Raw genomic sequence first — 25,303 nt, forward strand, 5'->3', positions numbered from 1 at the left:
CCCATTCTGTTAAGCTCCCCGCTGCGGGCGTGAGAAGTTAAAGACAGGGCATGCCATCTTTTCTCAGCTCAAACGGTTGCTGCATTGTTTCTCGAACCAGTGTCCTAGACTTTCCAGAGAACCGACTTCTCGTGTACATAGTAATAATGCTGTTTTCTTGTTTCGATGCTTCATATAGATGAATGATGCATGCAGCTTAAGGAAAATAGCACTGATTACACTTCATTTCAAAGTGAGATTTCCAGCCTTGGAAATGCTTAGATGAAAAACTCCAAGATCTCTCTCAATGTAACTACGTATGAGAATGGCCGAATGGTCCTAGAAACAAATAGATAGAGACTGGAACCCCGTGGCCAGCCTTTTTCTATTTTCTCTTCAAAAAGAGAGCAAAGGAAAAGGTGGCGACGCCTTAAATTAGCCAATTGAAGTTCCCGGTGTTTTCAAAGAGAGTAGTCAAGGTAGCATATTCATCACTTGAATGCCTTTGCTAGGACACATAGTCCTCTAGCTGTTTCAGTAAGGTCGGAACTTCCAGGCAGCTCTCAACTGTTGTATTCGCTTTCTATCTTGCTCGAATTTACTCTGCAACATCATTATCTCTGCACCAAACGAAAATTATAAGAAAAAAATTTACAAAAACCACATCGCCAGGAAACATCCTAGCTTATTCAATGGCCAGATTGCCCATTCAGCAGGAAACTGTAGTCGAATGGTCCCCAATAATTCTTGACAGGTGGTGATGCTTCGTCTATGCAAACTAAAACCAGTAGCCGAGTGCCAAATAAAAGTCGACTACTATATGCCACATCAACAAAGAGGAATTTCCCTATATCCAATCGAAAGTGTTTACAGCAATATCAGAAAGAAATCTCTCTTTTTGTATCCGCTCACCAATATTTTTTGTTCTTTCTCCTCACAAAAGAAACCATCTACTGAACAATGAAATGGAGAAATCAACACGCTGGAAGAACATGGAAACTTTATGAATGCCAAAAAAATTAGACAGTGGTAGTCATTGAAGGTTATACAGCAGTAAACATCACGAGGCTTAAAACCAGGCTAAGAGAAGCACACACAATTGGGCAAACAGGATAATAGACAGGCCATACAAGCTCGAATGCATGTCATGCATGATGTGCCTGCATATAGCTACAGACAGACAACATATGCAAATAGACATGCATAGGCACACATCCGAATATGGCCTATAGTATGCAGCTCCATACAGCTAGGCAGCTATTTTGAATCTTTGATGAAACAACCAAAGAGCGAGGAGATTTCTATTTAATGGGTCAGATCTGGGCAAAATATTGAAATGTCACACGCTTGATCATCCCACTTCAGAAATTAGCAGATGACACTATCTTGGCAAGTTATTGCATAGTGAAATATATGCTCAGTGTACGTGTTCAACATTATAGAAGTGTGAAGAGAAGCTCAAATAAAAGTAACAAGTATCCTCCTGATTTTCTGAATGCATTTCATCATCCCAAGGACCAATCTAGCATGTCTGACGTTAGTTTATTTAGAAATCAGTAACAGAAAATCAATATGGTATGTTAATGAAGTAAATTTTACAAACAGGAGCAAATAAGGGAGGAGAATAAAGCTGAAACAATGTGAAAAAAAGCAACTAAAAAAAGCTCCTATCAACATTCCAAAGTTGCTTGTGCTATTGTCTCAGCAACAAAAGAAGTTTGGCTCTTACCCAAGCAGTAGTTTCTAAAAAGAACGAAATTAAGCTACAGGAGAAACTTATCATACCACTCCTCTGCGCTTCTCTTCTCTGAAATCGGTAGAAATCCGATCCAACTTCCTTGCGCTTCTTCTTAGCCAGCTTGTCCTCCAAAGCAGCCTGGGAAACAGAGCCAACAACAATTCCACTTTCACTATCTGTGGTCTTCTTCCTTCCTTTGTGATGGGTTACCACAGTCCATCCTCCCTCTGCAACACGGGCTTCTCTTTCTCTTCTTTCCTGTGGAGCGAGAATGATAAATGTGAATACAAGTGTGGCTAACTGAAAACCGCCGACAAACTGAAAGAAATAAATTAAAAGATCAAGCACAGGTAAATAGACGATGATGATAATTTATGATTCGTCTTGGTACAAACACCAACCAACATGTATCTGAAGTAAATATCACTCATACAAGAATGAATGCACAAACATTTAAGTCTTGCAAAACAGGGAAAATGTCCACACTGAACCAGCAAAAACCAGTAAAACATGGCAATAACCTCATGTTGCTGACAAGAGGGCACTTGATCATTTCGTTCACCCATGCCATATTAAACCCGACTCTTTAGGTTTAAACTATATTCAAAATTACATCATCAGTGAACCTAATTATCCTGCTGGGCAAGCATATCTTTGAGATGACGGCGAGGTACTTAAATTGGGGATACTCTTTTATTCATGAAACATCGCACCTTAAAAGGATATGCTGTCGCTTTACAGGGATAGGTGCATGACCTTTATCCACGTCAGACAATACTCAAGGACACTCGAAAACCCAAATAAGAAGTAAAGAATCGATAGATCTGCAATACCTGTTCCAGTGTCGCCTCATGAGTGGTTATAAAATCATCAATTCTTTGTAGCAATACCTCTATTCCCGGTCTTTTCTGATAGTATTCCATCACCCACTCTGCATGTCAATCTACTCTGTTGATGGGTGGTCACCTTCTGATGAGTCATGATTCTTCTTCTTCTTCCTCTTGATCTTCTTCAATTTGCCTGCATCATGGATAAGGCAAATAACAATGAGAACAAATGCTTTTTAAATAAAGTAAATGTGATACTTCGCAACCTTCATGGTGAGTTGTCCCCAAAACATGATTATTCAGTCATCAAACTTCAATCAACAGTAGCAAGATAATAGAATCTAAGGATCCATACCAACTGCATGACCCCGACAAAAATAGGAGACAAATTGTGGGACCAGTCAGATCATTAGACTTCAGTCTTTCACCCCTTCCACATACATACATTCATAGCCTTAAACCAATCCCAATGGGTTAATCACTTTCTGGTTCGAATTATTTAGTGAAAACAATGAACTATAAGGAATATTCTTTGTGCAAAAAAAAAAAAAACTTATCACTGTAATCTAAAGATGGAGCTAGCTGTGAGGAAGACCCTCAAGCACAACCCGACAATCAGAGTTTGTTGAATCATAAACAATAACCACAGTACTGACCAAACTAAATCCTACACTCCCTCACTTTGCTCTCCATGTCTATTTTTTCGCTTATATGGGGAATACATTATTGAATTCTTCCAGAGGAGCATGTGCATATTGTAGGACCACTCAGATCATCGAAATTTGGATGAGTCTCGTGTCTTCTTCCAACTAAGTACATTTTCCCACTTGGCAGGCCCAGGAGTATCACTTTCTCGATCAAAGTTATGATAAATTAAATGACATTTTCCTAGCATCAAAATCTCAGTATCCATCCCTACCCTTAAAGTTATTATGGGGCAAGATTGATAAGAAATCCATCACAGAGACTACCATCCATGAATGAAGTCATAATATGAAACCTGTTACGCGACTCAGCTATCAGAATTTGAACCATTATCTCCTCAAGAATAACCCCAACTTTGACCCAATAAACACCAGCAATAACTTAACGTACTCTCAACATCCTGTTTTGCATAATATTGTGCATATATTTCCAGGTAAAGCATGCACTAAGTGCCTCCATTACTCTGGTTCTTCAACTTTCATGGATGTTAGTCTCAATTTCAGGTGTTCAACATTGCTTTTTTTGATTCTATTGCTTATAGGTGAATTTCAGGATAGATTCATGCTTCATGATCACGTATCCTAATCGCAAGCAAAATACAGTCACCTTTATTTTGTTTTTCCCACCCACTGGTCATATATTAAGTCAAAAGTGTTGCGCAGATGTGTCAGAAAGCATGCACAAGTGAGGGTAGCCATATTTCAGAACCAGAAATGATCTTTTATCCTAATCAGAAAAAATGCTACAATCCCAGTTTTTCTAGCTTAATTAAGCATTTAGCAGGAAAGGAAGATCATAGATATAGATGTGATCCACCATTTAATCCTCAGAGACACTTCAATTTAACTAAAAATTTCAGCTTTTACAACTTTCAGATACCAGTCAATTTCCATTATAATCATCGACAAGCAAACAATATCAGACAGTTATTGCCAATAACAAACTATATAATCCTGTCTTGGGAACTTCTTGATGATACATGCAGACCTGATATTGGTACATGCTTCCTTCAGAATGGTCATCCACCATAGAAGTATGATGAACCTTGTTTCTGCCAGGTCCACCGTTCGTTTCCAGTATTTGGTTTCCTTTATTGCCATCCTTCCTATTTTTCTTGATAGATCCTTTTGACTTACCTACATTATGAAAAATGCAACAAATAATGAAAAGTTGTAGCAAATAAGGCCAATAGCCAATGTTGACTTGCCAAAGAAATCAGGTACTTGCAAGTCTAGCAGCATTATGCATTTCAATTTGCTACTCAGTTTTTTCATAAAAGTATTTCAATATGTCACTCTAGTCACAACTGAGCATTATCATGATGATCATTTAGCACAATTAGATACTCACACAAAGGGGCAAAGTCAAACTCGAGAGAAAAGTAAATGCTAGGTGGCCAAGTGCAAGGGAAATAACTGCTGAAAGCATCATGACAGGTGTAACCTTCATTAGAACTCTCCCCTTCTAACCCCCTAGACTTTCCAAAGCAAAAACACAACAACAGCGAAAAAAAAAAAAGCGTATGCTTAGCGAAAAGAAATTTTAGGCTAATGAAGAAGGAAATCTAACTGCAGTCTGATGAATTTATTCCAAATGCAAAACTATTGAATCAACACTTGGTTCACCAATAACATGCTCAGCCTCCGACAGACCCCAATAAACTTTTTACCCAGTAGATCATCTTTTCTATCTTTTTCCTTCTTGCTAGGCAATTCCATTTTTTCCATTCTTTTACCACCTTAACCAACCTAGTATCTAGGACAGGAAAGGCAAGGAGAAAAAAGACAAAATAATGGTGCTAAATCCTAAACCATTTGATCTGCCATGAATGAAATTCTTTACCTTTCTTCTCTCCTTGCCTTTTCAATATGCTTCCTACTTCCCCCTTGATCTGACATTGCTCTATAAACATCAAAAACCAAAAACTTTTAGTCCATCAGACAAATGCTATCAGCACTCACTGATATGTGTAATATACCACTTGCAGCAACAATTTCACATGTCGGGGACATTAACATGTTGGGAGATGGCATGCACATGCTTAAAAACCAAGGCATTTTGAACAGATGTGCCAAGCAAGGCTGAAAATGGACAAAGGACAGATAATATGCGACTGAACCATGAGAAAGCTCGGTTTGATGAGGCAGGAGGAGTACTCAGATATGTGATTAGAGAACTGGCTGTTTCGGGGCAAATCACCAATGAATAACAAAATAAGGACCTCAAAAGCATTGCCACAGCACTGTTCTCATACAGAAAATACATGCTTCAACTAAGACTAGCACGCACGAATCTGATATGAATTTGTCTTCGTTCAGATAATCTGAAAAAGAATGAATTTAACGTTATTCGCCTACGGTGGAAACAGGCAACACGGTCTCGGCAAGAACATGCCTTCGACCGAGAGGCAAATTGTCCTGCTTGAAATGGGAATAAAAAGACGCGTCCGCTTAAGTATCAACATCATGTTAAGAGCACTTCACAACGAACGTTAAGGGGGCGAACCTGAGCTCGGTTAAAGTTCAATTCATATGCGCAGCAAGAAAGGTACTCGTCAAAGAACAGTTAAGTAATGAATGATGCAACAGATGATCACGCGCAAGTCCTCAGCACTCATATACTTTTAAGCCACCGAAAATCACGACTGAGAGAGAGAGAGAGAGAGAGAAACGAACATGAGGCGCAAGTAGCTGCTAAGGGCGTAGCCGCTGGAGGACGCGCTGTGGTGAGCGAGCAACGGCGTCGCTAGCTTTCAAGAAGAGAGGCGCAGATGTAGTGGCGGTGGTGGTTTCGAGCGAACTTCGAGGCGCGACGCCGGCGGTGGCGGTTGCAGAGAGGAGAGCAGCGGGACGCGAGGGGGGGAAGAGAGGCGCGCGGGCCGACTGGAAAGAAACTACCTTTAAAGCCCGTTGCTTTCCCTAGTCAAGTCGGGCGACAATATTGTTCTCGTTAATTTTATCCCCAACGACAATACAATGTCCGGGTATTTATCTGTCTAGTACACTCGCATGATGCTGGAATAATTACTCTGAACTTTTGGTCAACATGTAATATCGTCCCTAAATTTTTGATTTATACAATATGATCCATAAATTTTAATCCAATATATAATGTCGACCATTAACTTGTAATATGATTGATGATTCACGAACTTTTGATAAATATTCAATCTAATTTTTAAACTATATGAAGATGTCTAATGTTATCATTCTGTTAATTCAAGTTTAAAGACAACATCGAACATTTTCATAATTATACTTCTAAAGACCAAATTGATATACCAAATGTTCACGGACGATGTTGCATATTTGATTAAAGTTTATAGATCACATTGAATAAATTAAAACTCGGGACACATTGAATAAAGTTTGGAGACATTTTTCCTTATGATTTTCAAAAAAAATTCTCTTTAGGTTTTTTTTACTAAATTCACAGACAAGTACTCGTTATTTTATTAACAAGTTCAAACTGGTACACCCGTTAACCGTCACGTGTAATATGTTGTGGCAAGCACTATCCTAGGTGATTTTGAGCAATCTTGATAAAGTAAAGCCGAATTAAAAGCAGCCAAGGCAAATATCACTTGAAGCCAGAATCTAACCCTAACTGGTGTTGGAATCAAATTCACTTGCGTGCAATATACTGTCAAAGGCAATAATAAAGAGTTAAGGCTGCGTTTGGTATTCTGAATATCTAGACATAAAACTGGATAGAATATGATAGGATAAGAAATTCAAGGATTTTGTCACATTATATTTTTTGTTTGGTAAACGATGGATTTAAAGTCGGATAAGAAAAAGCAAGGAGCGACTAAAATCGACTCTATTTTACTAAAACATCGGGATGCTTTAGAAATTATTTAATGATGAGTTATTGTTGAGCAGAGGTTTTGTGCCATTTGAATTCGAGCACAACAGCAACATAGAAGACGTTGTACAATCATGGGTCTTGATTTGGAGTCGAATCCTTTGAGAATGACCCGTCGCTCTTGTGCGTTGTCTTCTCAAATTATTCAGCTTCTTTTTGCAAGTTGAAGATGCACTCATGCAAATCATCCAAAAGAGCCCTTTCGAATGTTCAAGAGAGCCATTTCAAACGTCGAGATCTCTTTTGAAAGGCGAAGATCAATCTCGAATTCTTCGTAACATGTTTAGACCCCTTTCTAATATTGGAAAGGTTCAAGCAGTTAAAGAACAATGGACGTGATATCATATCACGCTAAACAATCGATTGAATAAGGTCACGGAGATAACCGGTTTTGCGATCGAATACCCTAGCTTGGCGGCACCGGAGCAACGACCACACTTGATGGTCACTACCACCGGAGAGGCGGCCCCTCCGCTAGAGAGGCGGCCCGGCTTAGTGGAGAGGCAGTGATTGTAGAAAAAACCTGCTCCTCCTCATGTGTAGAAAAAACCTGCTCCTCCTCATGTCTACTTTCTTGAGAAAATCCTGTCCTGGTATACCCTACTCTCTTCCCTAGGATTTTTTTTTTTTTTTTATCTTGGCTATATTCTCTTAAATCCCTTTGTTATCCTCTCCTAGACAACTACCAAATACATGATAAGATAATTCGTATTCTATTCTAGCTTATATTCTAACGACCAAATGCAGCCTAAGAGATAAAAAAAAAAAATTTGCACACATGTTATAGTGGTTCAGCTTATTACAAGCCCACGTCCACTTTCTACACACATATCTTACTAGTTGTATTTCACTTGTGAATCTGTAAGAGATTACAATGTGTAAAGCTTCTTGAGGGATTACACTTTCTCACGTAACCACTCTTCTCAGATACTCTCGCATAATACGATTGAAAAGCTCTCAAAGACAAGTGTGTAAATTTGTCATTGGATAATCTTTAGAGGATCATTAGTCTATCAACCCATTGTACTCCAATTCAAGATGTAGTTGTTGCTAATAAAATCAGAATCACCATGATTCAGTCGCCCATAAAATTAGTAGTGAGTTTCCAAAAGTAGAGTTCTTCATGTGGAAATGTCTTTAGAAATAGCGTCAATCAGTCAAGATACTTTGCGTGATAAGTTGATTTGCAAAACAATCTAATTGATTGAAGATCGATGCTTTCTAAACGTGAATCCTGAGCCAAATCAATAGCTGTGTTGCGATATAAATATCTTTGCTAGATTGTGAGTCTGAATAGGCTTCACATTCTAATGAAACTTCCGATTCTGAATACCCACATAATCTGAATAGATTTAGCATAGTCTTCAGACGCAATGGGCTACCTGAAAATGCTTTCATTAGATTCAATAGAAACAATGGAAGGTTTTGTCAATTTTCAAAACATATAGGTAGATTTCTCAAAATCATGTAACTCAGTAATTTGAGGTGAAATTTAATAAAAACTAATAAAGGATAAATTTTTCACAAGTGCATAGTTTGGGATTTAAATTTTTCACAGGTGTACAATCTAAGATTTTTTGTGGACAAAAAATTAATTTGAGATAAATTTGTGATAAGTGTATTAGTTTGGAGTTTTTGTGGTATTACCTGTAAATGACAATAAGTGGTGTGGATGATTTGGAGAGTGAAAGGAGATTTCTTTATGAGGGGTGATCGGTTTCGGGATGGGTCGGTTCCTACCTTGGAACTTGGAACTAGATCGGGTGGAGTCAATTCCCCGGGAATCATCCCACATCGCCTTGGAATTGGAGGGGTCAGTCCTAAAACTGATGATTTCTTCATCTTTTTATTTCTTCTATTCCCTACATGTGAGAGTTTCCCAACATTAAAACAAAAAATAATTTGCTAAACAGGGTTTGCATAAAAAAAAAATTAAGAAATCTTAGCTGATCTATCGATCCGATTCCTTATGTGGATCAGAAATCGGATCAATTATTCCCGATTTCAAATTTTTGGAACTCAGAACCGGATCAATCTCCATTGGAATCCCCCAGAATTGGGCAATTTGGTCCGGTACGGTTCTTGGGTTGGATTGGACCGATGCACATCCCTAGGTTTTGTGAAACCTCTGAAGGTATGGCGTAGTTGGTTCAAGATCTAAAAGAGAGACGAATCCCATTTTTTTAATTATATAGTGCAAATAGATAGATTGTTATTCATGTTGGTTTTTGTATTTTGGTGACGAGGAGTACCAATATTAACACAATCAGAAATTAAAACACGAATCGCTTTTGATATCAAACCAATCACAATTTTCAATAGGGTCGCTCTCCTTAATGCAGACTTGTTACTATCTGTAACATCTTTGATCTCTCTTTTATGGCATTGGAGTGGGACAGATGATTCAAGGCCTGAGCCATTTTGGCTCTGTGAGGAGCTTGCAATGCTGGGTCAATAGCCAACTCTGAGCTCGTGAAACAAATTTGCTGTGTTCTATCTGCGATTTGTCCAGAGGAATGCCAGACTTGCTAGTCACCCTGCGTCTTCCTTTTTCCATCCTCAAGTTTGAAGATGGCGGATTTGTGCTGTGCTGCCGAACTCCGCAGAGGATGGTGCATGCCCTTGCCATTTTCCTTTGCTTCTTGATCTGGGGTCCTAAACCTTTTGGTAGCAAACCGGTCCTCGCGTTTTCGCACATAATAAGCAAGGTCGCTTTCTTTATCCTAATGCTTGTGTAACTGGTATGGTGCATGAACTGAAAGAAAAGTACAATGATCACATTCCACTCCGACTGCAGAAGTTTCTGCTGATTTTCTGAATGCATTTTCATCGGCCACAAGGACTTCTCTAGCATGTGCCATTGAGATTCATTCGTGGAGCTTACATACACACTAAAATGCAGCAAAACAGAAGCAAATGAGGGAGAAGGATAAAGCTGAGGCAATGTACAATTTACAAAGTTCCTCGTACCAACGACAAGTTTGGCCCTTACCCAAGAATGGAAGTAAGCTACAAGAGAAAGTTATCATACCATTCGTATGCGCTTCTCTTCTCTAAACTCGGTAGGAATCCAACACAATTTCCTCACGCTTCTCTTTCTTTCCTTTCCTGTGGAGAAAGAACAATACAAGCGGGGATAACCGAAATCCGCCGACAAACTGAAAGAAACACTGAAAAGCTCGAGCTTAGGTGGGTAGAGAGTTATGACTTCTTCACTCAGCTCAGGACAAACCCCAAAACCACACATACAATGAATGAATGCACAAACATATTCAACCACCTCGGCAAAAAGGGACAACGTCCACGCTGAACCAGTAAAACATGGCAATAATTTCACGTTGATGACAAGAAAGGCGCTCGATGGTCACGCATGCCAAAAGTTGATATATGTTCAGTTTGGCCCGTCATATAATTTAGGGAACACATTGAACATGTACAAGAATTTCAGATGCTAAATTGAAAAAATTTGAAGTTCGGAATGACGTTGCAGATTGGGCTAAAGTCTAGAAGCTAAATTGAATAAATTAAAAGTGCAAGGATCGCATTGCACGTTGAGCCTAAGTTAAGGGACCATTTGTGTCATTTTCCCTTATTCATAAAACCAAATCAGGGAACCAGTAATCCTCCGGGTGCTCTTTAACTCATGAAAAATCGTACCTTTATAGAATATGCAGTCCCTTCCCAGGGGACAGTTGCACCTCAATTACCTTCGCTGGTCAGATTACGAGTTTGTCCATTTTGTTATATCTATCTATGACGGTAACAGATCTTACGATCCGGTATGTTTTCTGGCAAAAGTTTGATGTTGGAATTTTCACGGCTGACGTTTTCTATGTGGTAGAGAATCTGGAATGAAGAGTTTTCATTTTTCGTGAAATGCAACTAGAGAGCAGAGTGATCTGTATTGATAGGAGCTGAACAAGTGCGCAGACTCAACTGAATTTTGTCCTGCCAAAGCATGAGTTTCTGATTCCACAACAGGCCCAAGTCAAAAGGCAAACATGTTTCCTCATCACAAGCGCGAGGCGACATGTGGCGCTCCCCGGTGCGAGCTCTCGGCTCTTTGACCTGGCACCACCATTTACACGTGTCGATATTTGAGACTAGATCCAAGAGCTATATAATGTTCAAGCTAATTGCAATGAGTCACAAACTCACAACTGACTATCTAATCATCAGTGTTCATAACATTTGTCGTTCTAGTCTCTCAGCAAATCATCCGAAACAATGGCAGACAATTCTCACAACATGACCTTCCAAGCTGGTGCGGCCAAGGGCCAAGCTCAGGTCTGGCTTTTCTTGCTTAATCACTCTGTCCTCTATCGTTTTAAGGCATTAAGGATGAGGATTGGACCAATCTATTTTGTGATTTCTCCCCGAGACGAGTCTGAATATTATCATTCGGGCGGCTAGATAGATCACATCTTGAATATAAATTTCGATTGTGCGTGTTGATTGTGCTGCCCATAACAAAACAGTGCTGACGCTCAATGAATTTTCCCTGCGTGCATGATGAACATACCGTGGGAACCATACGATCGAAGAGTTTGCCAGCAGATTGATTGTCCTCTTTAATCAGTCTTACGGTGATGCTAAGATGGTGTCTATCTTTAAATCAGGAAAAGGGGAACCAAATGATGGACTCAGTCGCTAATGCTGCTCAATCAGCTAAGGACTCAATGCAACAGGTAATTATTATTTTTCGCCAAATTAGGACTCCACCATTGCAATGCTTGATTCACCGACTTCTCGCGGCATAAGACAGCACGCCTTAATCTTGGTCCCTCATGATGTGGTTACCCTGCCCACGCATAACACATAGATGATTTAGTCCTCAATTGAAGGGTAATTTTTTGGATTCCCTTTAACATCTGCAGGCTGGTCAGCAGATGATGGCTAAGGCACAGGGTGCTGCAGATGCAGTCAAGAATGCGACTGGCATGAACAAATGAAGCTGAAAGGGAAAATAGATTCTGTTTTTCCTGGTTCTTGCCTTCCCAATTTTGCGCTTAGAATAAGAATTTGGCATTTTTCATGGAATTCGTGTCTTGTCCTGTTCCAGAGCATTACCTTAACATGCTCCTTAGTCCTTTGTTTAGGGACTTAATTAGGGAGGGGCTTTGGTTGTTTTTCGTTTTTTGTCTTCTTTGATATTCAATGAAAGTGGAAAGACTCTGTTCATGGTGGATTCCACCTCATAATGTTCTAAATCAATGAAGGTTCTATCCGAGTTTGTTCACATCTTCTGGAGATAAACATGTGAGTGGCTTCAGTTCTTGCTTTGTCAATTTTGAGCTACCAGGACCAGAGAATAATTTCAATCACAATTGCCTCTCCACCCATGATGACAGTCAATGTATTCTTTGTATCATAGACAAACTTATAATTCGAAAAGATAGATTGCCTCTACACATTGTAAGGAGATTGAAACTGCTTGCGGAAAATTTTTCTTCGACTACTTAGCGTCTAGTTTTTTTTTTTGGTTAAGGTTGTCTATGAGCCTGAAAAGTAGTTAAGGGTCTTGAAGTTGTCTCTGATTGATGTAATTGGCCTCTTCTAGACTTTGAGATAATGTCCTGTTTTATCCAGGGGTTTGCCATGGCAATGGAGACAAAAGAGTCACCTGGTCCCGTGCCTGTCTTTACATACTGGCAAATCGCCATTAGAGCCTAAACGCAACAATTCACACATCAGTGGCCAAAACTTGGCCAAGTAAAACCGATACCTGACAAAATTGAACGGGAGAATTCCAGGACAATCAAGGGTCAATCTTGCCTTTGGATGCACTCTAATTTTCGCACGGTTGATGTCCGAAGCGCTAGCTATCGGGATCGCCTTTCTTCATAGAGTAAACCATCGGAGACGAGAGATGACGATGACGATGACGATGATGGAGTTCTACCTTTCATATTTGAAAAGAGTTTTTAGTTCTTTATAATCTTTGGCCAGAAACAGAAGGACTGTACTGAGCATCCATGTTTATTCTCTCTTAACATTAGCAGCACCAAAAAAGAAAAAGACAAAAAACATTTAGCAGCACAAGGGCATAATTCTCTTTCCCTAACTCAATCTTCTGACAACTTCATGTTACTGTCCAGAAGCAAAAGCAGATAAATCCTCAGTGAGAGTCTGCTGATTTTTCTCTGTGAAATGGTAGCCACTCCATGCTTATCCAGAAACATGGCTCCTGACTCGCTACAAGAAAAAAGGACAGAAAGAAAATGCTTGTTGTCTTAACTTCTGCATTAACCATGGTGGCATCTCGCAGCAGCAATCAAATGTTGATTTAGTGGGCAAGAGAGGCAAGAAAATGACAAGGGTTGAAAGAAACCCTGTTTTTTCTTGGACCCCCCCCATGCAATGTCTCATTCCAATAATGACTACTCGTGGTGGGAAGGAATCATCAACGCCGACAAAAGCCCACTGTGATTATGGCGAGGCGAGAGAGGGAGTACTCCTCTTGGTTAGGGCTAAAACGCCATGGCACATCATCAAGTATGGCCCCTTCCACAAGACCCCAGAGGGCCACATAGCAGGAGAGATCATGTCCCTCTTGCTCCTTAGTGTCGTTGAACTTGTGGAGGTGGTTCGTCCTCATCTTCTTCCTCTTCTTCTCTTGGCACTTTCCTATTGGGGTGGGGGGCTGGAGTTGCGACCCCCAACTTGGATCTCCCTCCAACTCAGCTTTGCTTTCTCTCATGGTGGTGGCCACAACTGGTTCCACGTCTGCACCTCCTGGAGGGACATGGAAATGACACCAAAGCGAGAGAGACTACTGTTTTAGGCTCACTTTTCCGAGCTAAGTTAGGGGCATTCCAAGAAACAGTAAAAGTCACCGTTCTGTATCGAACCTCGAAAGGAAAAAGATGATAATTAAGAAACGCAAGCTCCATGAGAATGACAGGGGTCAGCTTCACTCCTATTGCTGTTGTGTGTCTCATCATATCTGGCCTACTTGAGAAGTAGATAATGTAGGATTTGCTAACAGTGAACAATTGTAGGCTAACTAAGGTCTTTAGTGCTAATCGTCTAGAGAAAATCACTCTCCTGAGGGAAGCATATACAGTTTCTTCTTAGGATGGCCACGCTTTTTCGAATTCAATCATAGATGTTATGCCAATACCACCCACTTGTCACTCCTTTACTCTGGATCTTCGACTGCTTATGCTAATTGGCAAGAACCTTAAATAACAAGCTGAGGTTGTATATCAGCCTATCATTCATTTACCAGACTCCAGCGCAAGCACACATGATGCCTGTTAATATCAGCAATCTAATCTCGAAAAAATGTCACAGAGAGAGAGAGAGAGTAGGTACAGTAGTGTGTCATGGCCAAAAGAAAGATTAGATGCAAGACGTTGAGGTAGTGTTCATAATTAAGGCAAGAATTACACAGTAATTAATTCATCTTTGCAAACGTCTGAAATCAAATAAGTGAAACAAAAGAACTATGTAGTTAATAATATTCGTGCTAATACAAAGGTAAAGCTTGAGTCAGAGGTTCTCAACCTCCTAGATTGATTAAACCGAACCAGTTAGTAGAAGCCAGGGCGCTTCTTAAATCTACTGATTTATAGTTCAAATCCGGCTTTGGTCTTGCCTTGCTTGGAAATGGGAGGCTTCACAGAAAACCAATCGGACCTATAGTGCGTTGCTCAATCACCGGAGGGCAGAAAAAGGGCTAACTAAGCCACAAATGCTACAATTTTACAGCAAATGACTTCTAGATGGTGCCAAAGTTGCAGTACAATTCATCACAAGGAAGGACTCTAAACTGCAAAGAGAAGAGAAGACTAAATAGGAAAGAGGAAAACGAAGAAGCCCCCAAGTAAAGAAGAGCATACCTCACAACTGTAAGTGTTTGCCAATGTGGCAACAAAAAGCCTCTAAGTTCCTGACAAATGGGCAATGGCCACGTGGACTCGCGTGATACCCTACAGGATTATATACCAATATTTAGCGTGACTACCACGTGCATACGCAGAACCTAAGGCTCTGTTTGGCGGTGATTCTGTTCCCAAAAAATGATTTCGATCAAAATCACTTTTTTTGATTATGTTCCTTGGATGATTTTTTGATAATCGAACGCGTTTGGTACATTGTTTACAATTTTTTGTCCCTGAAACAAAAACGCGTTTGGTAGTTGCACAAAATTTCCATTCCCAATTTGTCATTTAAATCAAATAATTATATAATCACATTTGATGGCAAAGAATTGGGAAAATAATCAAATAGTGATTATGGAGAAAAAAAAAAAACAGCAACAAAATTTCCGTTCCCAATTCGTTTGTCGATTTGTCATGAGTATGCAGTTGTTTATATTGTTTGAAAAGTAATTTGTATTACATTTACAGAATTTGTCTAAATCATTTGTTTGTTATTATTTCTTGTGACTTTTAGATTGATTACCAAAAAAACAAAATGAAAGAAAAGTTCATCATTGTGAAACCGCCTATAGTTTTGCACTCTTGTAATTACACATCGTACAAGCTTACAAGACCCGCAACTCAACTACATTGATTTTTTTTTTCACTCGACTCGAGAAATTTTTTGTGCGGCTCGAAAAATGGAGAAAAAATGGATATTTAGTTCGCGACGAGGAGGGTTGGGTCCAATCTTTAATAAAAAAAAAAGATAAAAGTTGAAAAAACATAATAGGAAATAAAAAAAATACAAACTTAATTAGAACAAAAAATAAAATAGCTAAAAATTCGAAAAAAAATATGCGTATTAAAGGTCCCATAATAGAAAAAAATAAATTAGATTTAAAAAAAATTTAATTTTTTTTAAATATAAATATAAATATAAATATAAATTGAATTTAAAAATAGGCTTAAAATTTTACAAAAAAAAATAATTTTTTTTATAAAAAAAAAAGGGTAGGGAAGAATCTGGTGACGAGAATTTTTTTCAAAATTTTAGCTTTTTTCAATCTTAAAATTTTTTAATTATTTTTTAATTATTAAATTAAAAATATAAATATTTTTATTTCCCCCATTTATTAAATTTTTAATTTTTTATTAAATTTACCTTAAATAAAATTTTTAATTTAAGAAAATTATTTTTTAGCAATTTTTAAAATTGAATTTTAATTTATTTTAATTTATGTAAAGTTGAAATCCACGTGGATTTTTTTTGTAAATAATACCATTTTATATTGAAAATTTAATTATAAGTATGAGGGATAAGTCAAAGTATATCGTGCAAAAAAGTGATCCCCAAAAGTGTTTCAAAACACTAGAATCATCTTTTTTTTGCTTCTGAAAAGTGATCCAAAAGTGTTCCCGGGACCATAATCAAAATCATTTTTTTTTTTCATTACCAAACATGTTTCTGATCCTTTTTTATTTTTGGGAACAGAAACAGAGGATCAAAATCATTGCCAAATAGAGCCTAAGCCTAGGAAAAAACTATGTTGATTCAAGCAGCTCCCCCCACCATGAAGACAGTCCAGTAATGTGACTCTAACACTGAAACCAAACAGTCCTCCAACATAGATGGGATTCAGAGAGAAAGGCCAAAGCAGCAAAAATGGGCCCCCCAACTAGAACCTCTGACTCGACCTGGACCCACCGAGAACAACAGCCAGCCACAAAATAATGTAACGACTTTTTGCGGCCGCTAACTTCTCGCCAAGTGGCACTGCTTGGATTCCCTTCATCTTGCCTACACTTAACCCCCATCCTCCCGCACTCACACTGCATTCCAGTTCATACACTCCCCAACTTCAGAGTTCGTCGAGCAATATGTTGAAGGAAGACCAAGGTGGCAGCGATGGCGGTAGCGGCAGTGGCGGTAGCGGCGGTAATAGCTGGGCACGTGTGTGTGACACTTGCCGCTCGGCAGCATGCACCGTGTACTGCCGTGCTGACTTGGCTTACCTATGCTCCAGCTGCGATGCTCGTATTCACGCCGCTAACCGCGTGGCCTCGCGCCATGAGCGCGTGTGGGTGTGCGAAGCATGCGAGCGCGCCCCAGCCGCCTTCCTCTGTAAGGCTGACGCAGCATCACTCTGCGCCGCCTGCGATGCAGACATACACTCAGCCAACCCACTTGCACGCCGCCATCATCGTGTCCCCATCTTGCCGATTTCTGGGTGCCTTCACGGACCACCCACCGGCAACGTTGGAAGGCCTGTGATGGGCCTCGCAGCAGATACTGAGGAAGGTTTTTTAGCCCCGGAGGATGAAGAAGCCGTTGATGAGGAGGATGAGGATGAAGCAGCTTCATGGTTGCTGATAAATCCGGTCAAGAGCAACAATAACCAGACTAACGGGTTCATGTTTGGTGGTGAGGTTGATGACTACCTGGAAATTGTGGAGTACAATTCTGGCGCTGAGAATCAGTACGTTGATCAGTACAGCCAACATCAGCAGCAGCGGCGGCACCAGCAACATTATGGTGTTTCTAGGAGGAATTATGGAGGTGATAGTGTTGTGCCCATTCAGTATAATGACTGTCAACAACACAATTTTCAGTTGAATTTGGACTATGAACCCTCCAAACCTGCCAACAGCTACAATGGATCGCTTAGCCACACTGTAAGCCTTTTCCTGCTAATCCTTATCAAATGCACAGAAGTAAGCATCATGAACTATCTCATCAGTTACTGGGTCCTAGGAGCTTCACACAGCACTTGCTTAATCCTTTTCCGTATGTTAATTACTGGATTCTAAGCAATTCAATCCTAGGATCCTCATTGAATAGAGAGATATCGCCTTTCAAGTGGTATTCAACTAAAAGTTTTCTTTTTATTGCCTTTGAAAAGAGAAAAGAGCAAAAGAGCAGTAAAAGTGTTCTTTTTATTCCCTTTGTAAAGACAAAAGAGCACTAAAGTTCTCATTCATTGCCTTTGTAAAGAGAAAAGAGCGAAGCTGTTATCCAGAGAATCTGCACCTTCTACTACAGACACACACAAAAGTATGCATACACATCAAACATGCAAGCGCAGGAATCACAAGTACTTAAGAGGCACTAATATCCTTGATACACGTAATAGCCTTTTCTGAGTAGCGAATTCATTGAGACATTTTCACCTATTGAAGTTCGTGTAGATGTTCAATAAGATGAAAAATCATTCAGAAATATCTCAACTAATTCACAAGGAAAAATCTTAGCAACAGACATGATGTAACGATTATAAGTCACGCTTTCCATGCTTTCGTTCATATAGTATTCAAGTTTTCAAGTTTAACAAAGTATCATGGTTCAGTTTTACATGACCCCCTCATTTAAGTTATTCCACATATTACTGTATGGTGATTTCTGTGAGAATGATACTAGGTTTGCATTTCATCCATGGATGTGGGCATCGTACCGGAATCAGCTCCAACTGACATCTCAATCTCCCATCCAAGGCCTCCAAAAGGAACAATTGGCCTTTTCTCGGGACCTCCTATTCAGATGCCATCCCAACTTTCACCAATGGACAGGGAGGCTAGGGTCCTGAGGTACAGAGAAAAGAAGAAGACGAGGAAATTTGAGAAGACAATTAGGTATGCCTCAAGGAAGGCATATGCAGAAAGCAGGCCTCGGATCAAGGGACGTTTTGCCAAGAGAACAGACATTGAGATCGAAGTCAACCAGATGTTCTCTGCAACTCTAATGACAGACAATACATATGGCATCGTCCCATCATTCTAGCTTCAGTGGGAAATGAGTATCAGACTATCAGATTGGAGTTGTAGCAGCTAAAAGTGAAGATCTTTTGCTTATACTGTATCTTTCTTGATCTGTTGCGTATAATAGAAATAAATGTTCGGTGATTCTGTTTTCTCACTTGTAATGGTTAATGTCTATATTATGCAACTCCATATTGTAAATGTGTTGTAATATTTTATATAGTTCTAATGAGTGGTTTTTTTTTATATCTCCAATTGAAGTTTCTTCAATTAGCTGTAACCGAGGTCTTTTAATGAGATATTTCAACAACATTCACATCCACAGATCGCAATAGCAAAATGTTTAAAGTAGATTGAAATTACTGAAATGGAAATAATTACCTCACATAAAGGATGACTAAAGGAAATAAATGTGAGATAAACGTAATAAATATCTGACATTCCTACTGAATTGTTGAGCCCCACAGGCCCTTTTGTCTATGCGAAAGCTTTATGGTATTCTCCTGCTTTATTCAAGTCTCTGTTGCAGCATCCTTTTTGTACCTTAAAGAAGGATTCTCTCACTAGAGTGTGAACTCACTAGTAGCAGTCAAATATGCACTGGTAGAATAGACATCCAAGAGACAACATGATGCTGCAAGAGCTCAAAGATACTGAAGCCTGCAGGCGAAGGCAAATAACTATTTTCATCGTGTACTAGGAGATGATCTTAAGCCCTACAAGAATATCGAAGAAATGAATGTGAATTAGGTGAATTTGACAATCTTTAGTCCTACAAGGCAAATGACCTTTCACTAAATAAAATCCATTTCCAAGACTTGTCTGAGAACACTTGAAGCAGGGAGTGACAATGAGAAAAGCACACGACTCTTACTGCATTGACTCTCAAGTGTTCAGAACGCCCCGCCGCCCGAAAGAGGACGATTCTTAACATGTGATATTCATACCAACTGGCAGAAATTCATTACTGGTTGAGTAGATCAGAATTATCAAATTAAAACTTCTCTAAAAGGTCCACCTTATGAAATGAGGAATCTTCACTCTGCTTTCCGTGCCTGCTGCAATGATGGACATATCACTAGCTCTGTAATTAGATGACAGAGGTTAGACAGAATATCCCCCAGAATACAGCCTCTTTTAATGAAGAACTGATATACAATCTTCATCTCTGTGCAATGGATCAAATGGATATCTCTACATATCATGGTTTGTCATTATGAGACTTCTATGTTTAAATTATCCTGCTTCAGTTGTGCTTTTACTAGTCATTCTTCTACATGTTCTTTTTTCTCGATCAACTGAGATGAGAAGGAATATCTAAAATGGGCCAAAGGCTGCAGCTTAGAGTATATTTTTGCCACACTAGATTTGAAGGTTGATCTTAGTATTGGTTCTATAATCTACATACAGCAACGGCCTAAGATAAAATTTTCATTAGAAATATCCTTGAAGTTGGAGGATGCAGACTAGAACATTTGACTGTTGAATAGTTTTTCTACTAAGTGGGACGCTTACCAAATAATCCTAGAAGCCCATGGCACTGGCAATATTGGAAAATCATATGGACACTCAAATTACCTACGTAACTTGAGGCTCATGCAAAATGTTTTCTTCGACTTGTACCACAAGAATTTTCTGCACCATCAAAAGCAGTATATTCTGGTTCTAAGGGACTTAGGTCAAGCTGAAAAGGAGTGGCATTGTGTCTTGTCATCGATGAAAATTTGTGAAAAAAAGAAAAGATAATGTTAGATTCAAAAGGAAGTAAAAGTACAAAATTTTTTGGAGGCCACTAATTCACGGCTGTAAACACTTGATGCCATTTGTATGCTCTGGGTATCATCCATTTCTGAACTTTTCCTCTTTAAAGATCAGGTCCTCAAAAGACCTTAGAAAATCCATATCTGCGTTTCCATTTGTCAGGTGCAGGTGGTGCATTTCTCTCCATTCAATAGATTTTGAAAATAAAGTTCCATATCAAATTACAGGTTCAGCAGCGAGCACAGAGCATACAACTTTAACAGAGAATGCCAAAATGGACCACAAAATTCCTCATCTCAGCGCACTTTTTCATATGAAAATGCCTACTTTTGGCTCAAAATCGTACACTGTCTAGATATGATGTACAAGCTCAACCACAAGATGCTTTATATTCAGCATCACCTGTAAAGGTACTTCATCGTGGGTTATAACCATAAAAACATCAGCCAAAGATGCTCTCTGTCATAATGGAATTCCCAAAAGGTGGCACCATATTTGAAGCTATAAACATGGATTGATTACGCTTTCAGTCCTATGCAATTATATGAAAATAGCATTCGCAAACTAGCAGGCTGGATTGTGGTGTAAACTCCTTAAACAGAGAAGAACAGTGGAAAATGGGCTGAAGGGACTAAATACAGCAGGAAAAAAGTGATGATTATCTCACCTGTCAAAGAGCCAATGGACCCGCATCTTGTATAGCATTTTATTGCTTAGGGAGCTTTGCTGCTTTTAACGAAACTATGCATATATCTTTGTGCTTTAAGGAACAGTTCTTCCACTGTATTATGGATTGGCTAGGCCCACTTTATTATGCATAAATGTAATAACTTTGAGACTTCCAACCTTGATGTCTCCAGATAGAGACTGAACTAAGCCCAAGTCTGTGAGGGAAAGATGAAAATTAAAGCACAATACCCTCTTCTAACATTACAAGGCACTTAATGGAATTATTAAGAGTTCATAAAGTATCAATCTCCACAACACTTACGAATACCATTTCCAAGAGCTTTACTCTAAGAAGAAACTTATAGGACTTTAACATACACAGTTCCAACCAAAGTTTTTTTGTACACAACTGTTCTATTAAGCATGATAGTCCGCTGTTTCAGAAGTTCAAATTTCTGGGCAATCATTATCCTGCTTCAGGAAAGTAAAGACATCAACCAACTGCTAATACATTTACCACTTCAGCCTAAAAAGGTGAATCCAACTTCATCTAATACTTTGTTCAGGTCACTCTGTAAAAGCAATTGGTGTTTGAGGGTGCAGCCTTTAATGCTGACTCAATATGCTCCTGGGAGAGGCTGCTTCCACAAATCAATTCGGCATAGTGCAATATAGCACAGACAAAGCGATATTGCAAAAATCACATCACAAGTCAAGCTCCACCCAAAGCCTCTCCTCCTCCCTGTACTGGGAACTACCTCCACACCTTAAAAAACAGAATAGATATGAATACTCAAGTTTTGTAGAAAAAGCACACGGCACTCTTTGCTGTTATGCATGAAAATAGCAAGGACAATAAAAGCTAGAAACTACTTGGCAAGCAAAGAAAGGAAGAGATTGCTTCAGAAGCTTTATAATGCCACCAGGACTTAGGAAGTTTTGCACTCCAGTCCTCAACCACCTCGCCAAGCAACAAAAAGAGGAAAAAGAAACAAACTGTTACAAAGTCTCCCTCTCTAACAATCCATGAGCACATAAAATCTTTTAAAGTTTCTAGAACTAGTTTCTCTACTTTGTCCCCTTCAATACGTGAAAATATCAGTGCGTGTTGATTCAGTACTCACTGCACCATAGCTGCCACCCATGCTTGATCATAGAAGAGGCCATGAGCGAACTGTGATTAAGATTCAAAAGTTCTGTCTCTGCCGGAAAAGAAAAATGTATTGAAGAATATGTAGATGCAAACAATTAAGATTTACTCAGCCCAAGATCCTAGCACAGCAAAATTTTTTTTTTTTTTTGATGACCCGGGGAATCCCCGCACGGCCGGCAGCCGGGGGGTAAACCCTGGGGGCAACACGTGCTAGCCACCACACACGTGCCACCGGGTAAGTCACCCTGCGACGCCCCTGGAATTCGAACACTCGACCTTTTGCGAGAGGAAGAGTGCGCGAACCAGCGGCGCCACCCGGGTGGGTGGTAGCACAGCAAAACTCTATCATCACAAAATAAAAGAAAAAATTCTTTAACTGGTAGTTTCTCCTAAAAGCATCGATTTTGTTGGTTGTTCTCAACATTAATCTGATGCTTTCAAAAACTCGAGAAATATTGCCATTGCTGCATTAACTATGCTTACAAATAGCAACTATCTGTTTCACATACATCTTCAAATAAAAGTCTTCCCACAGTTGACCAGATGATTCCCCTTAGATTTTCTGATGATACCTTGTAAGTTCTTAGGATATTCGTAAGATTCATTTATGTTGTCGAGATTCATCGATTTGTTTCAAGATATTTTGACAAAGATTGTTATAGCTGCATTGCCTATGCTTAGAACCAGGAGAGAACTGCTTCATCATGCATCCTTCATGTCCAAACCTACGCATAGTCTACCTTGTTTTATACTGATTTTCCAGAATGTCAGTTCTCATGCTTAAGATGAATAATGATCAAAACTGAAAATGTTAGCAGTATAAAGCTAGATCAGAAACCAGTTCTATGAGCTCTTTCCAAACACGGATTTCCATGCTCCTTCACAAAGTTTTTACATTTTTTTACGGTTCAAAAGGAAGGAAAAGATTCCCTAGATCAGTAGCAAGTTCCTTAGGGTGCTTATTAGTCGAATAACTGTTTGCCTGAGGATTCCCATAAGAATGCATCCAGTCTCAAAACTTATGGGCCAGCAGACTCATTTGACAAGAACAAGATGCATGTACCTATTCTCAACTCACATTCAACCGATACATTATTGTCACCAGCATATTAAACCTACTCCTGCAAAATGTGATGGAACTCGTAATGAAGATTAAGGAGATAACCTGAACAATCTTCCCACTCCAGCCAAGAGTTGGTATCAGCGTTCAGAGTTCAGACAGCACTGACTAAGACCGGCTATTTGTTTGACAAGACAGTGCCACTTTCTAGCAAGTAAAGGCATCATAATTGTCGATCATGCGCATTAGTTAGATCGTAAATGCCCCAATTGACACTCCCACCTAGTCTTATTCCAAGGTCTGCTCTTCATAGGGGGCAAAAAAAAAACACTGCAAAACATGACAATCGACAGCAATGTTCAATCCAGCCTAATTTCACTAGCAACTGGCACAGGCCTAATTCAAACTGCTCTTATGAAGAACACAATGAATCTCCACACTAGAATCAACACTAGTCAATCGAAGAGCTGTTCATATAGTGAGCATTCATAAACCTACACAAATTCATACCCCAATCTCTATTTCTAGTCAGTTGCAAAAGGCTTCATAAGATCAGATCATTCACTTGTTTTGATCGTCTTCTTGCCCGAATTCACCTGCTGATCTATCGAGACGGATAACAATCATAACACCACTTCATCCTCAAGTCGTTAAAGAAGAACATCCAGATAGAGAGAGAACCCAGAACCGCCCAAGGCCCACCTGCCGAAGGCCTAACGATCGAGCCCATCAAGGCTTCGGATCGGGCCCTTATCGGATCCAGTCCGGTTCGGTGCCGTGGCCTGCAAAAGGAATTTGAGCTCTCCCCTCTAGTTGCCGAAGCACCCACCAAGACCAAAACCCTAATCGGACCTCCTTCGTGTGTCCCCCCCACTATAAAAACCCTCCACACAGCCCCCCCACCTCCGTCTCTGCGTTGCGTCCGCCAATCGGCACCCTCGCTCTTGATTGTCTTCCCAGCCCCTCTCTACTGCGAAAAATCATCTCTTTCTCTTCTCTCTTTGGTTACGATCATCAACGCTATCTGCGCGGAAAGCCTAATATTGCAATTCCTTGATCTCGGTTACATGGTCGGTCAACGAATCTATCGTTAGGCGATAGCGACGCCACGAGATACATGTACGCATTCCTTACGTGTATCGTCTGCCTTTAGCTCCGATCATCTTCTGGAAAGTTAGGATTTTTCGGTGACAAGGCAGACACAGCCCTCCCCATTCCACCATCAGATCTGGGGTCTGAGCTTTTTTGTGTTTTCTTGTTTGTGATTTCTCCCATCGAAACGTTTTTTTGCACGAGGAGGTCGGCCGCTGCATGATGATGGATGATGAGAAGAATCATTCGGATTCCCAATGATTTGCTTTGAACATGATATCAAACAACCAGCTACTTCTGACACATCGTCGCGATTCGATCTCCTTCATGTTCTTGTTCTTGCCCGTGTCTTTTTTTTTTTATAATCGATTGCAGATATTTATTGTTGAAAAAGAATGGTTTTTTGTGTGTGTGTGTGTGTGTTTTGACCGAATTGGGTCGTGGCCTGTGATGTGAGAAAAAAGATATTTGCTACTCTTGATGGGTTCTTGACCCATTTGATGACTCCTGATCCACCAAGATCTCTGAGGCCATGATTAAAAAAAAATGTTTTATGTTATTTTATTTGTACATTTTGATCTTTTTGTCAAATAAAAAGTTAGATCACTAGAGCAATAGATTTTGGAAAATTAGAAGGAAAGGTTAAAGCTAAGATTTTTGTTGCATCCGAATTTCGTTCCAAGCCCAATTAAAGATTTTTGTTCATTTTTCTGCTATGTGATTTCGATTGCGAGCGAAAAGAATTCGTTCCAAACCCAAATCAAAGTTAAAAAAATGAATTCCCAATGCGACTCATTTAGGTATGAGAAAATCCAATCCCAACTCGTCCAA

General features: G+C 39.6%; 3 protein-coding genes and 2 non-coding genes across 5 annotated transcripts; 4 read left to right on the plus strand and 1 right to left on the minus strand.

Moving 5' to 3' along the window:
• Nucleotides 1–351: 351 nt before the first annotated feature.
• Nucleotides 352–2,653, minus strand: LOC115753417 (putative ribosomal RNA-processing protein 7 homolog B). The gene is made up of 3 exons (XM_048272829.1): nt 2,551–2,653; nt 1,765–1,975; nt 352–599 (listed from the first exon to the last, which is right to left on the minus strand). The coding sequence occupies exons 1-3, from the start codon at nt 2,638–2,640 to the stop codon at nt 514–516; spliced, it is 387 nt and encodes a 128-aa protein (XP_048128786.1). The 5' UTR covers nt 2,641–2,653; the 3' UTR covers nt 352–513.
• An 8,594-nt stretch (nt 2,654–11,247) lies between these two features.
• On the plus strand, nt 11,248–12,355 carry LOC115753418 (stress-induced protein KIN2). The gene is made up of 3 exons (XM_030692022.2): nt 11,248–11,403; nt 11,736–11,804; nt 11,994–12,355. The coding sequence occupies exons 1-3, from the start codon at nt 11,344–11,346 to the stop codon at nt 12,066–12,068; spliced, it is 204 nt and encodes a 67-aa protein (XP_030547882.1). The 5' UTR covers nt 11,248–11,343; the 3' UTR covers nt 12,069–12,355.
• A 4,400-nt stretch (nt 12,356–16,755) lies between these two features.
• On the plus strand, nt 16,756–18,989 carry LOC115753413 (zinc finger protein CONSTANS-LIKE 2). The gene is made up of 2 exons (XM_030692016.2): nt 16,756–17,657; nt 18,400–18,989. Exons 1-2 carry the CDS (start codon nt 16,863–16,865, stop codon nt 18,757–18,759), a joined length of 1,155 nt encoding a protein of 384 aa, XP_030547876.1. The 5' UTR covers nt 16,756–16,862; the 3' UTR covers nt 18,760–18,989.
• Nucleotides 18,990–24,694: 5,705 nt separating this feature from the next.
• On the plus strand, nt 24,695–24,778 carry LOC115753489. Its single transcript, XR_004016880.1, has one exon. It is a non-coding gene; the product is annotated as a small nucleolar RNA R12 (small nucleolar RNA).
• Nucleotides 24,779–24,914: 136 nt separating this feature from the next.
• On the plus strand, nt 24,915–25,004 carry LOC115753487. Its single transcript, XR_004016879.1, has one exon. It is a non-coding gene; the product is annotated as a small nucleolar RNA SNORD24 (small nucleolar RNA).
• Nucleotides 25,005–25,303: the final 299 nt, after the last annotated feature.

This window comes from Rhodamnia argentea, chromosome 11 (genome assembly GCF_020921035.1).
Source record: "Rhodamnia argentea isolate NSW1041297 chromosome 11, ASM2092103v1, whole genome shotgun sequence".
NCBI classification, from domain to species: Eukaryota; Viridiplantae; Streptophyta; class Magnoliopsida; order Myrtales; family Myrtaceae; genus Rhodamnia; species Rhodamnia argentea.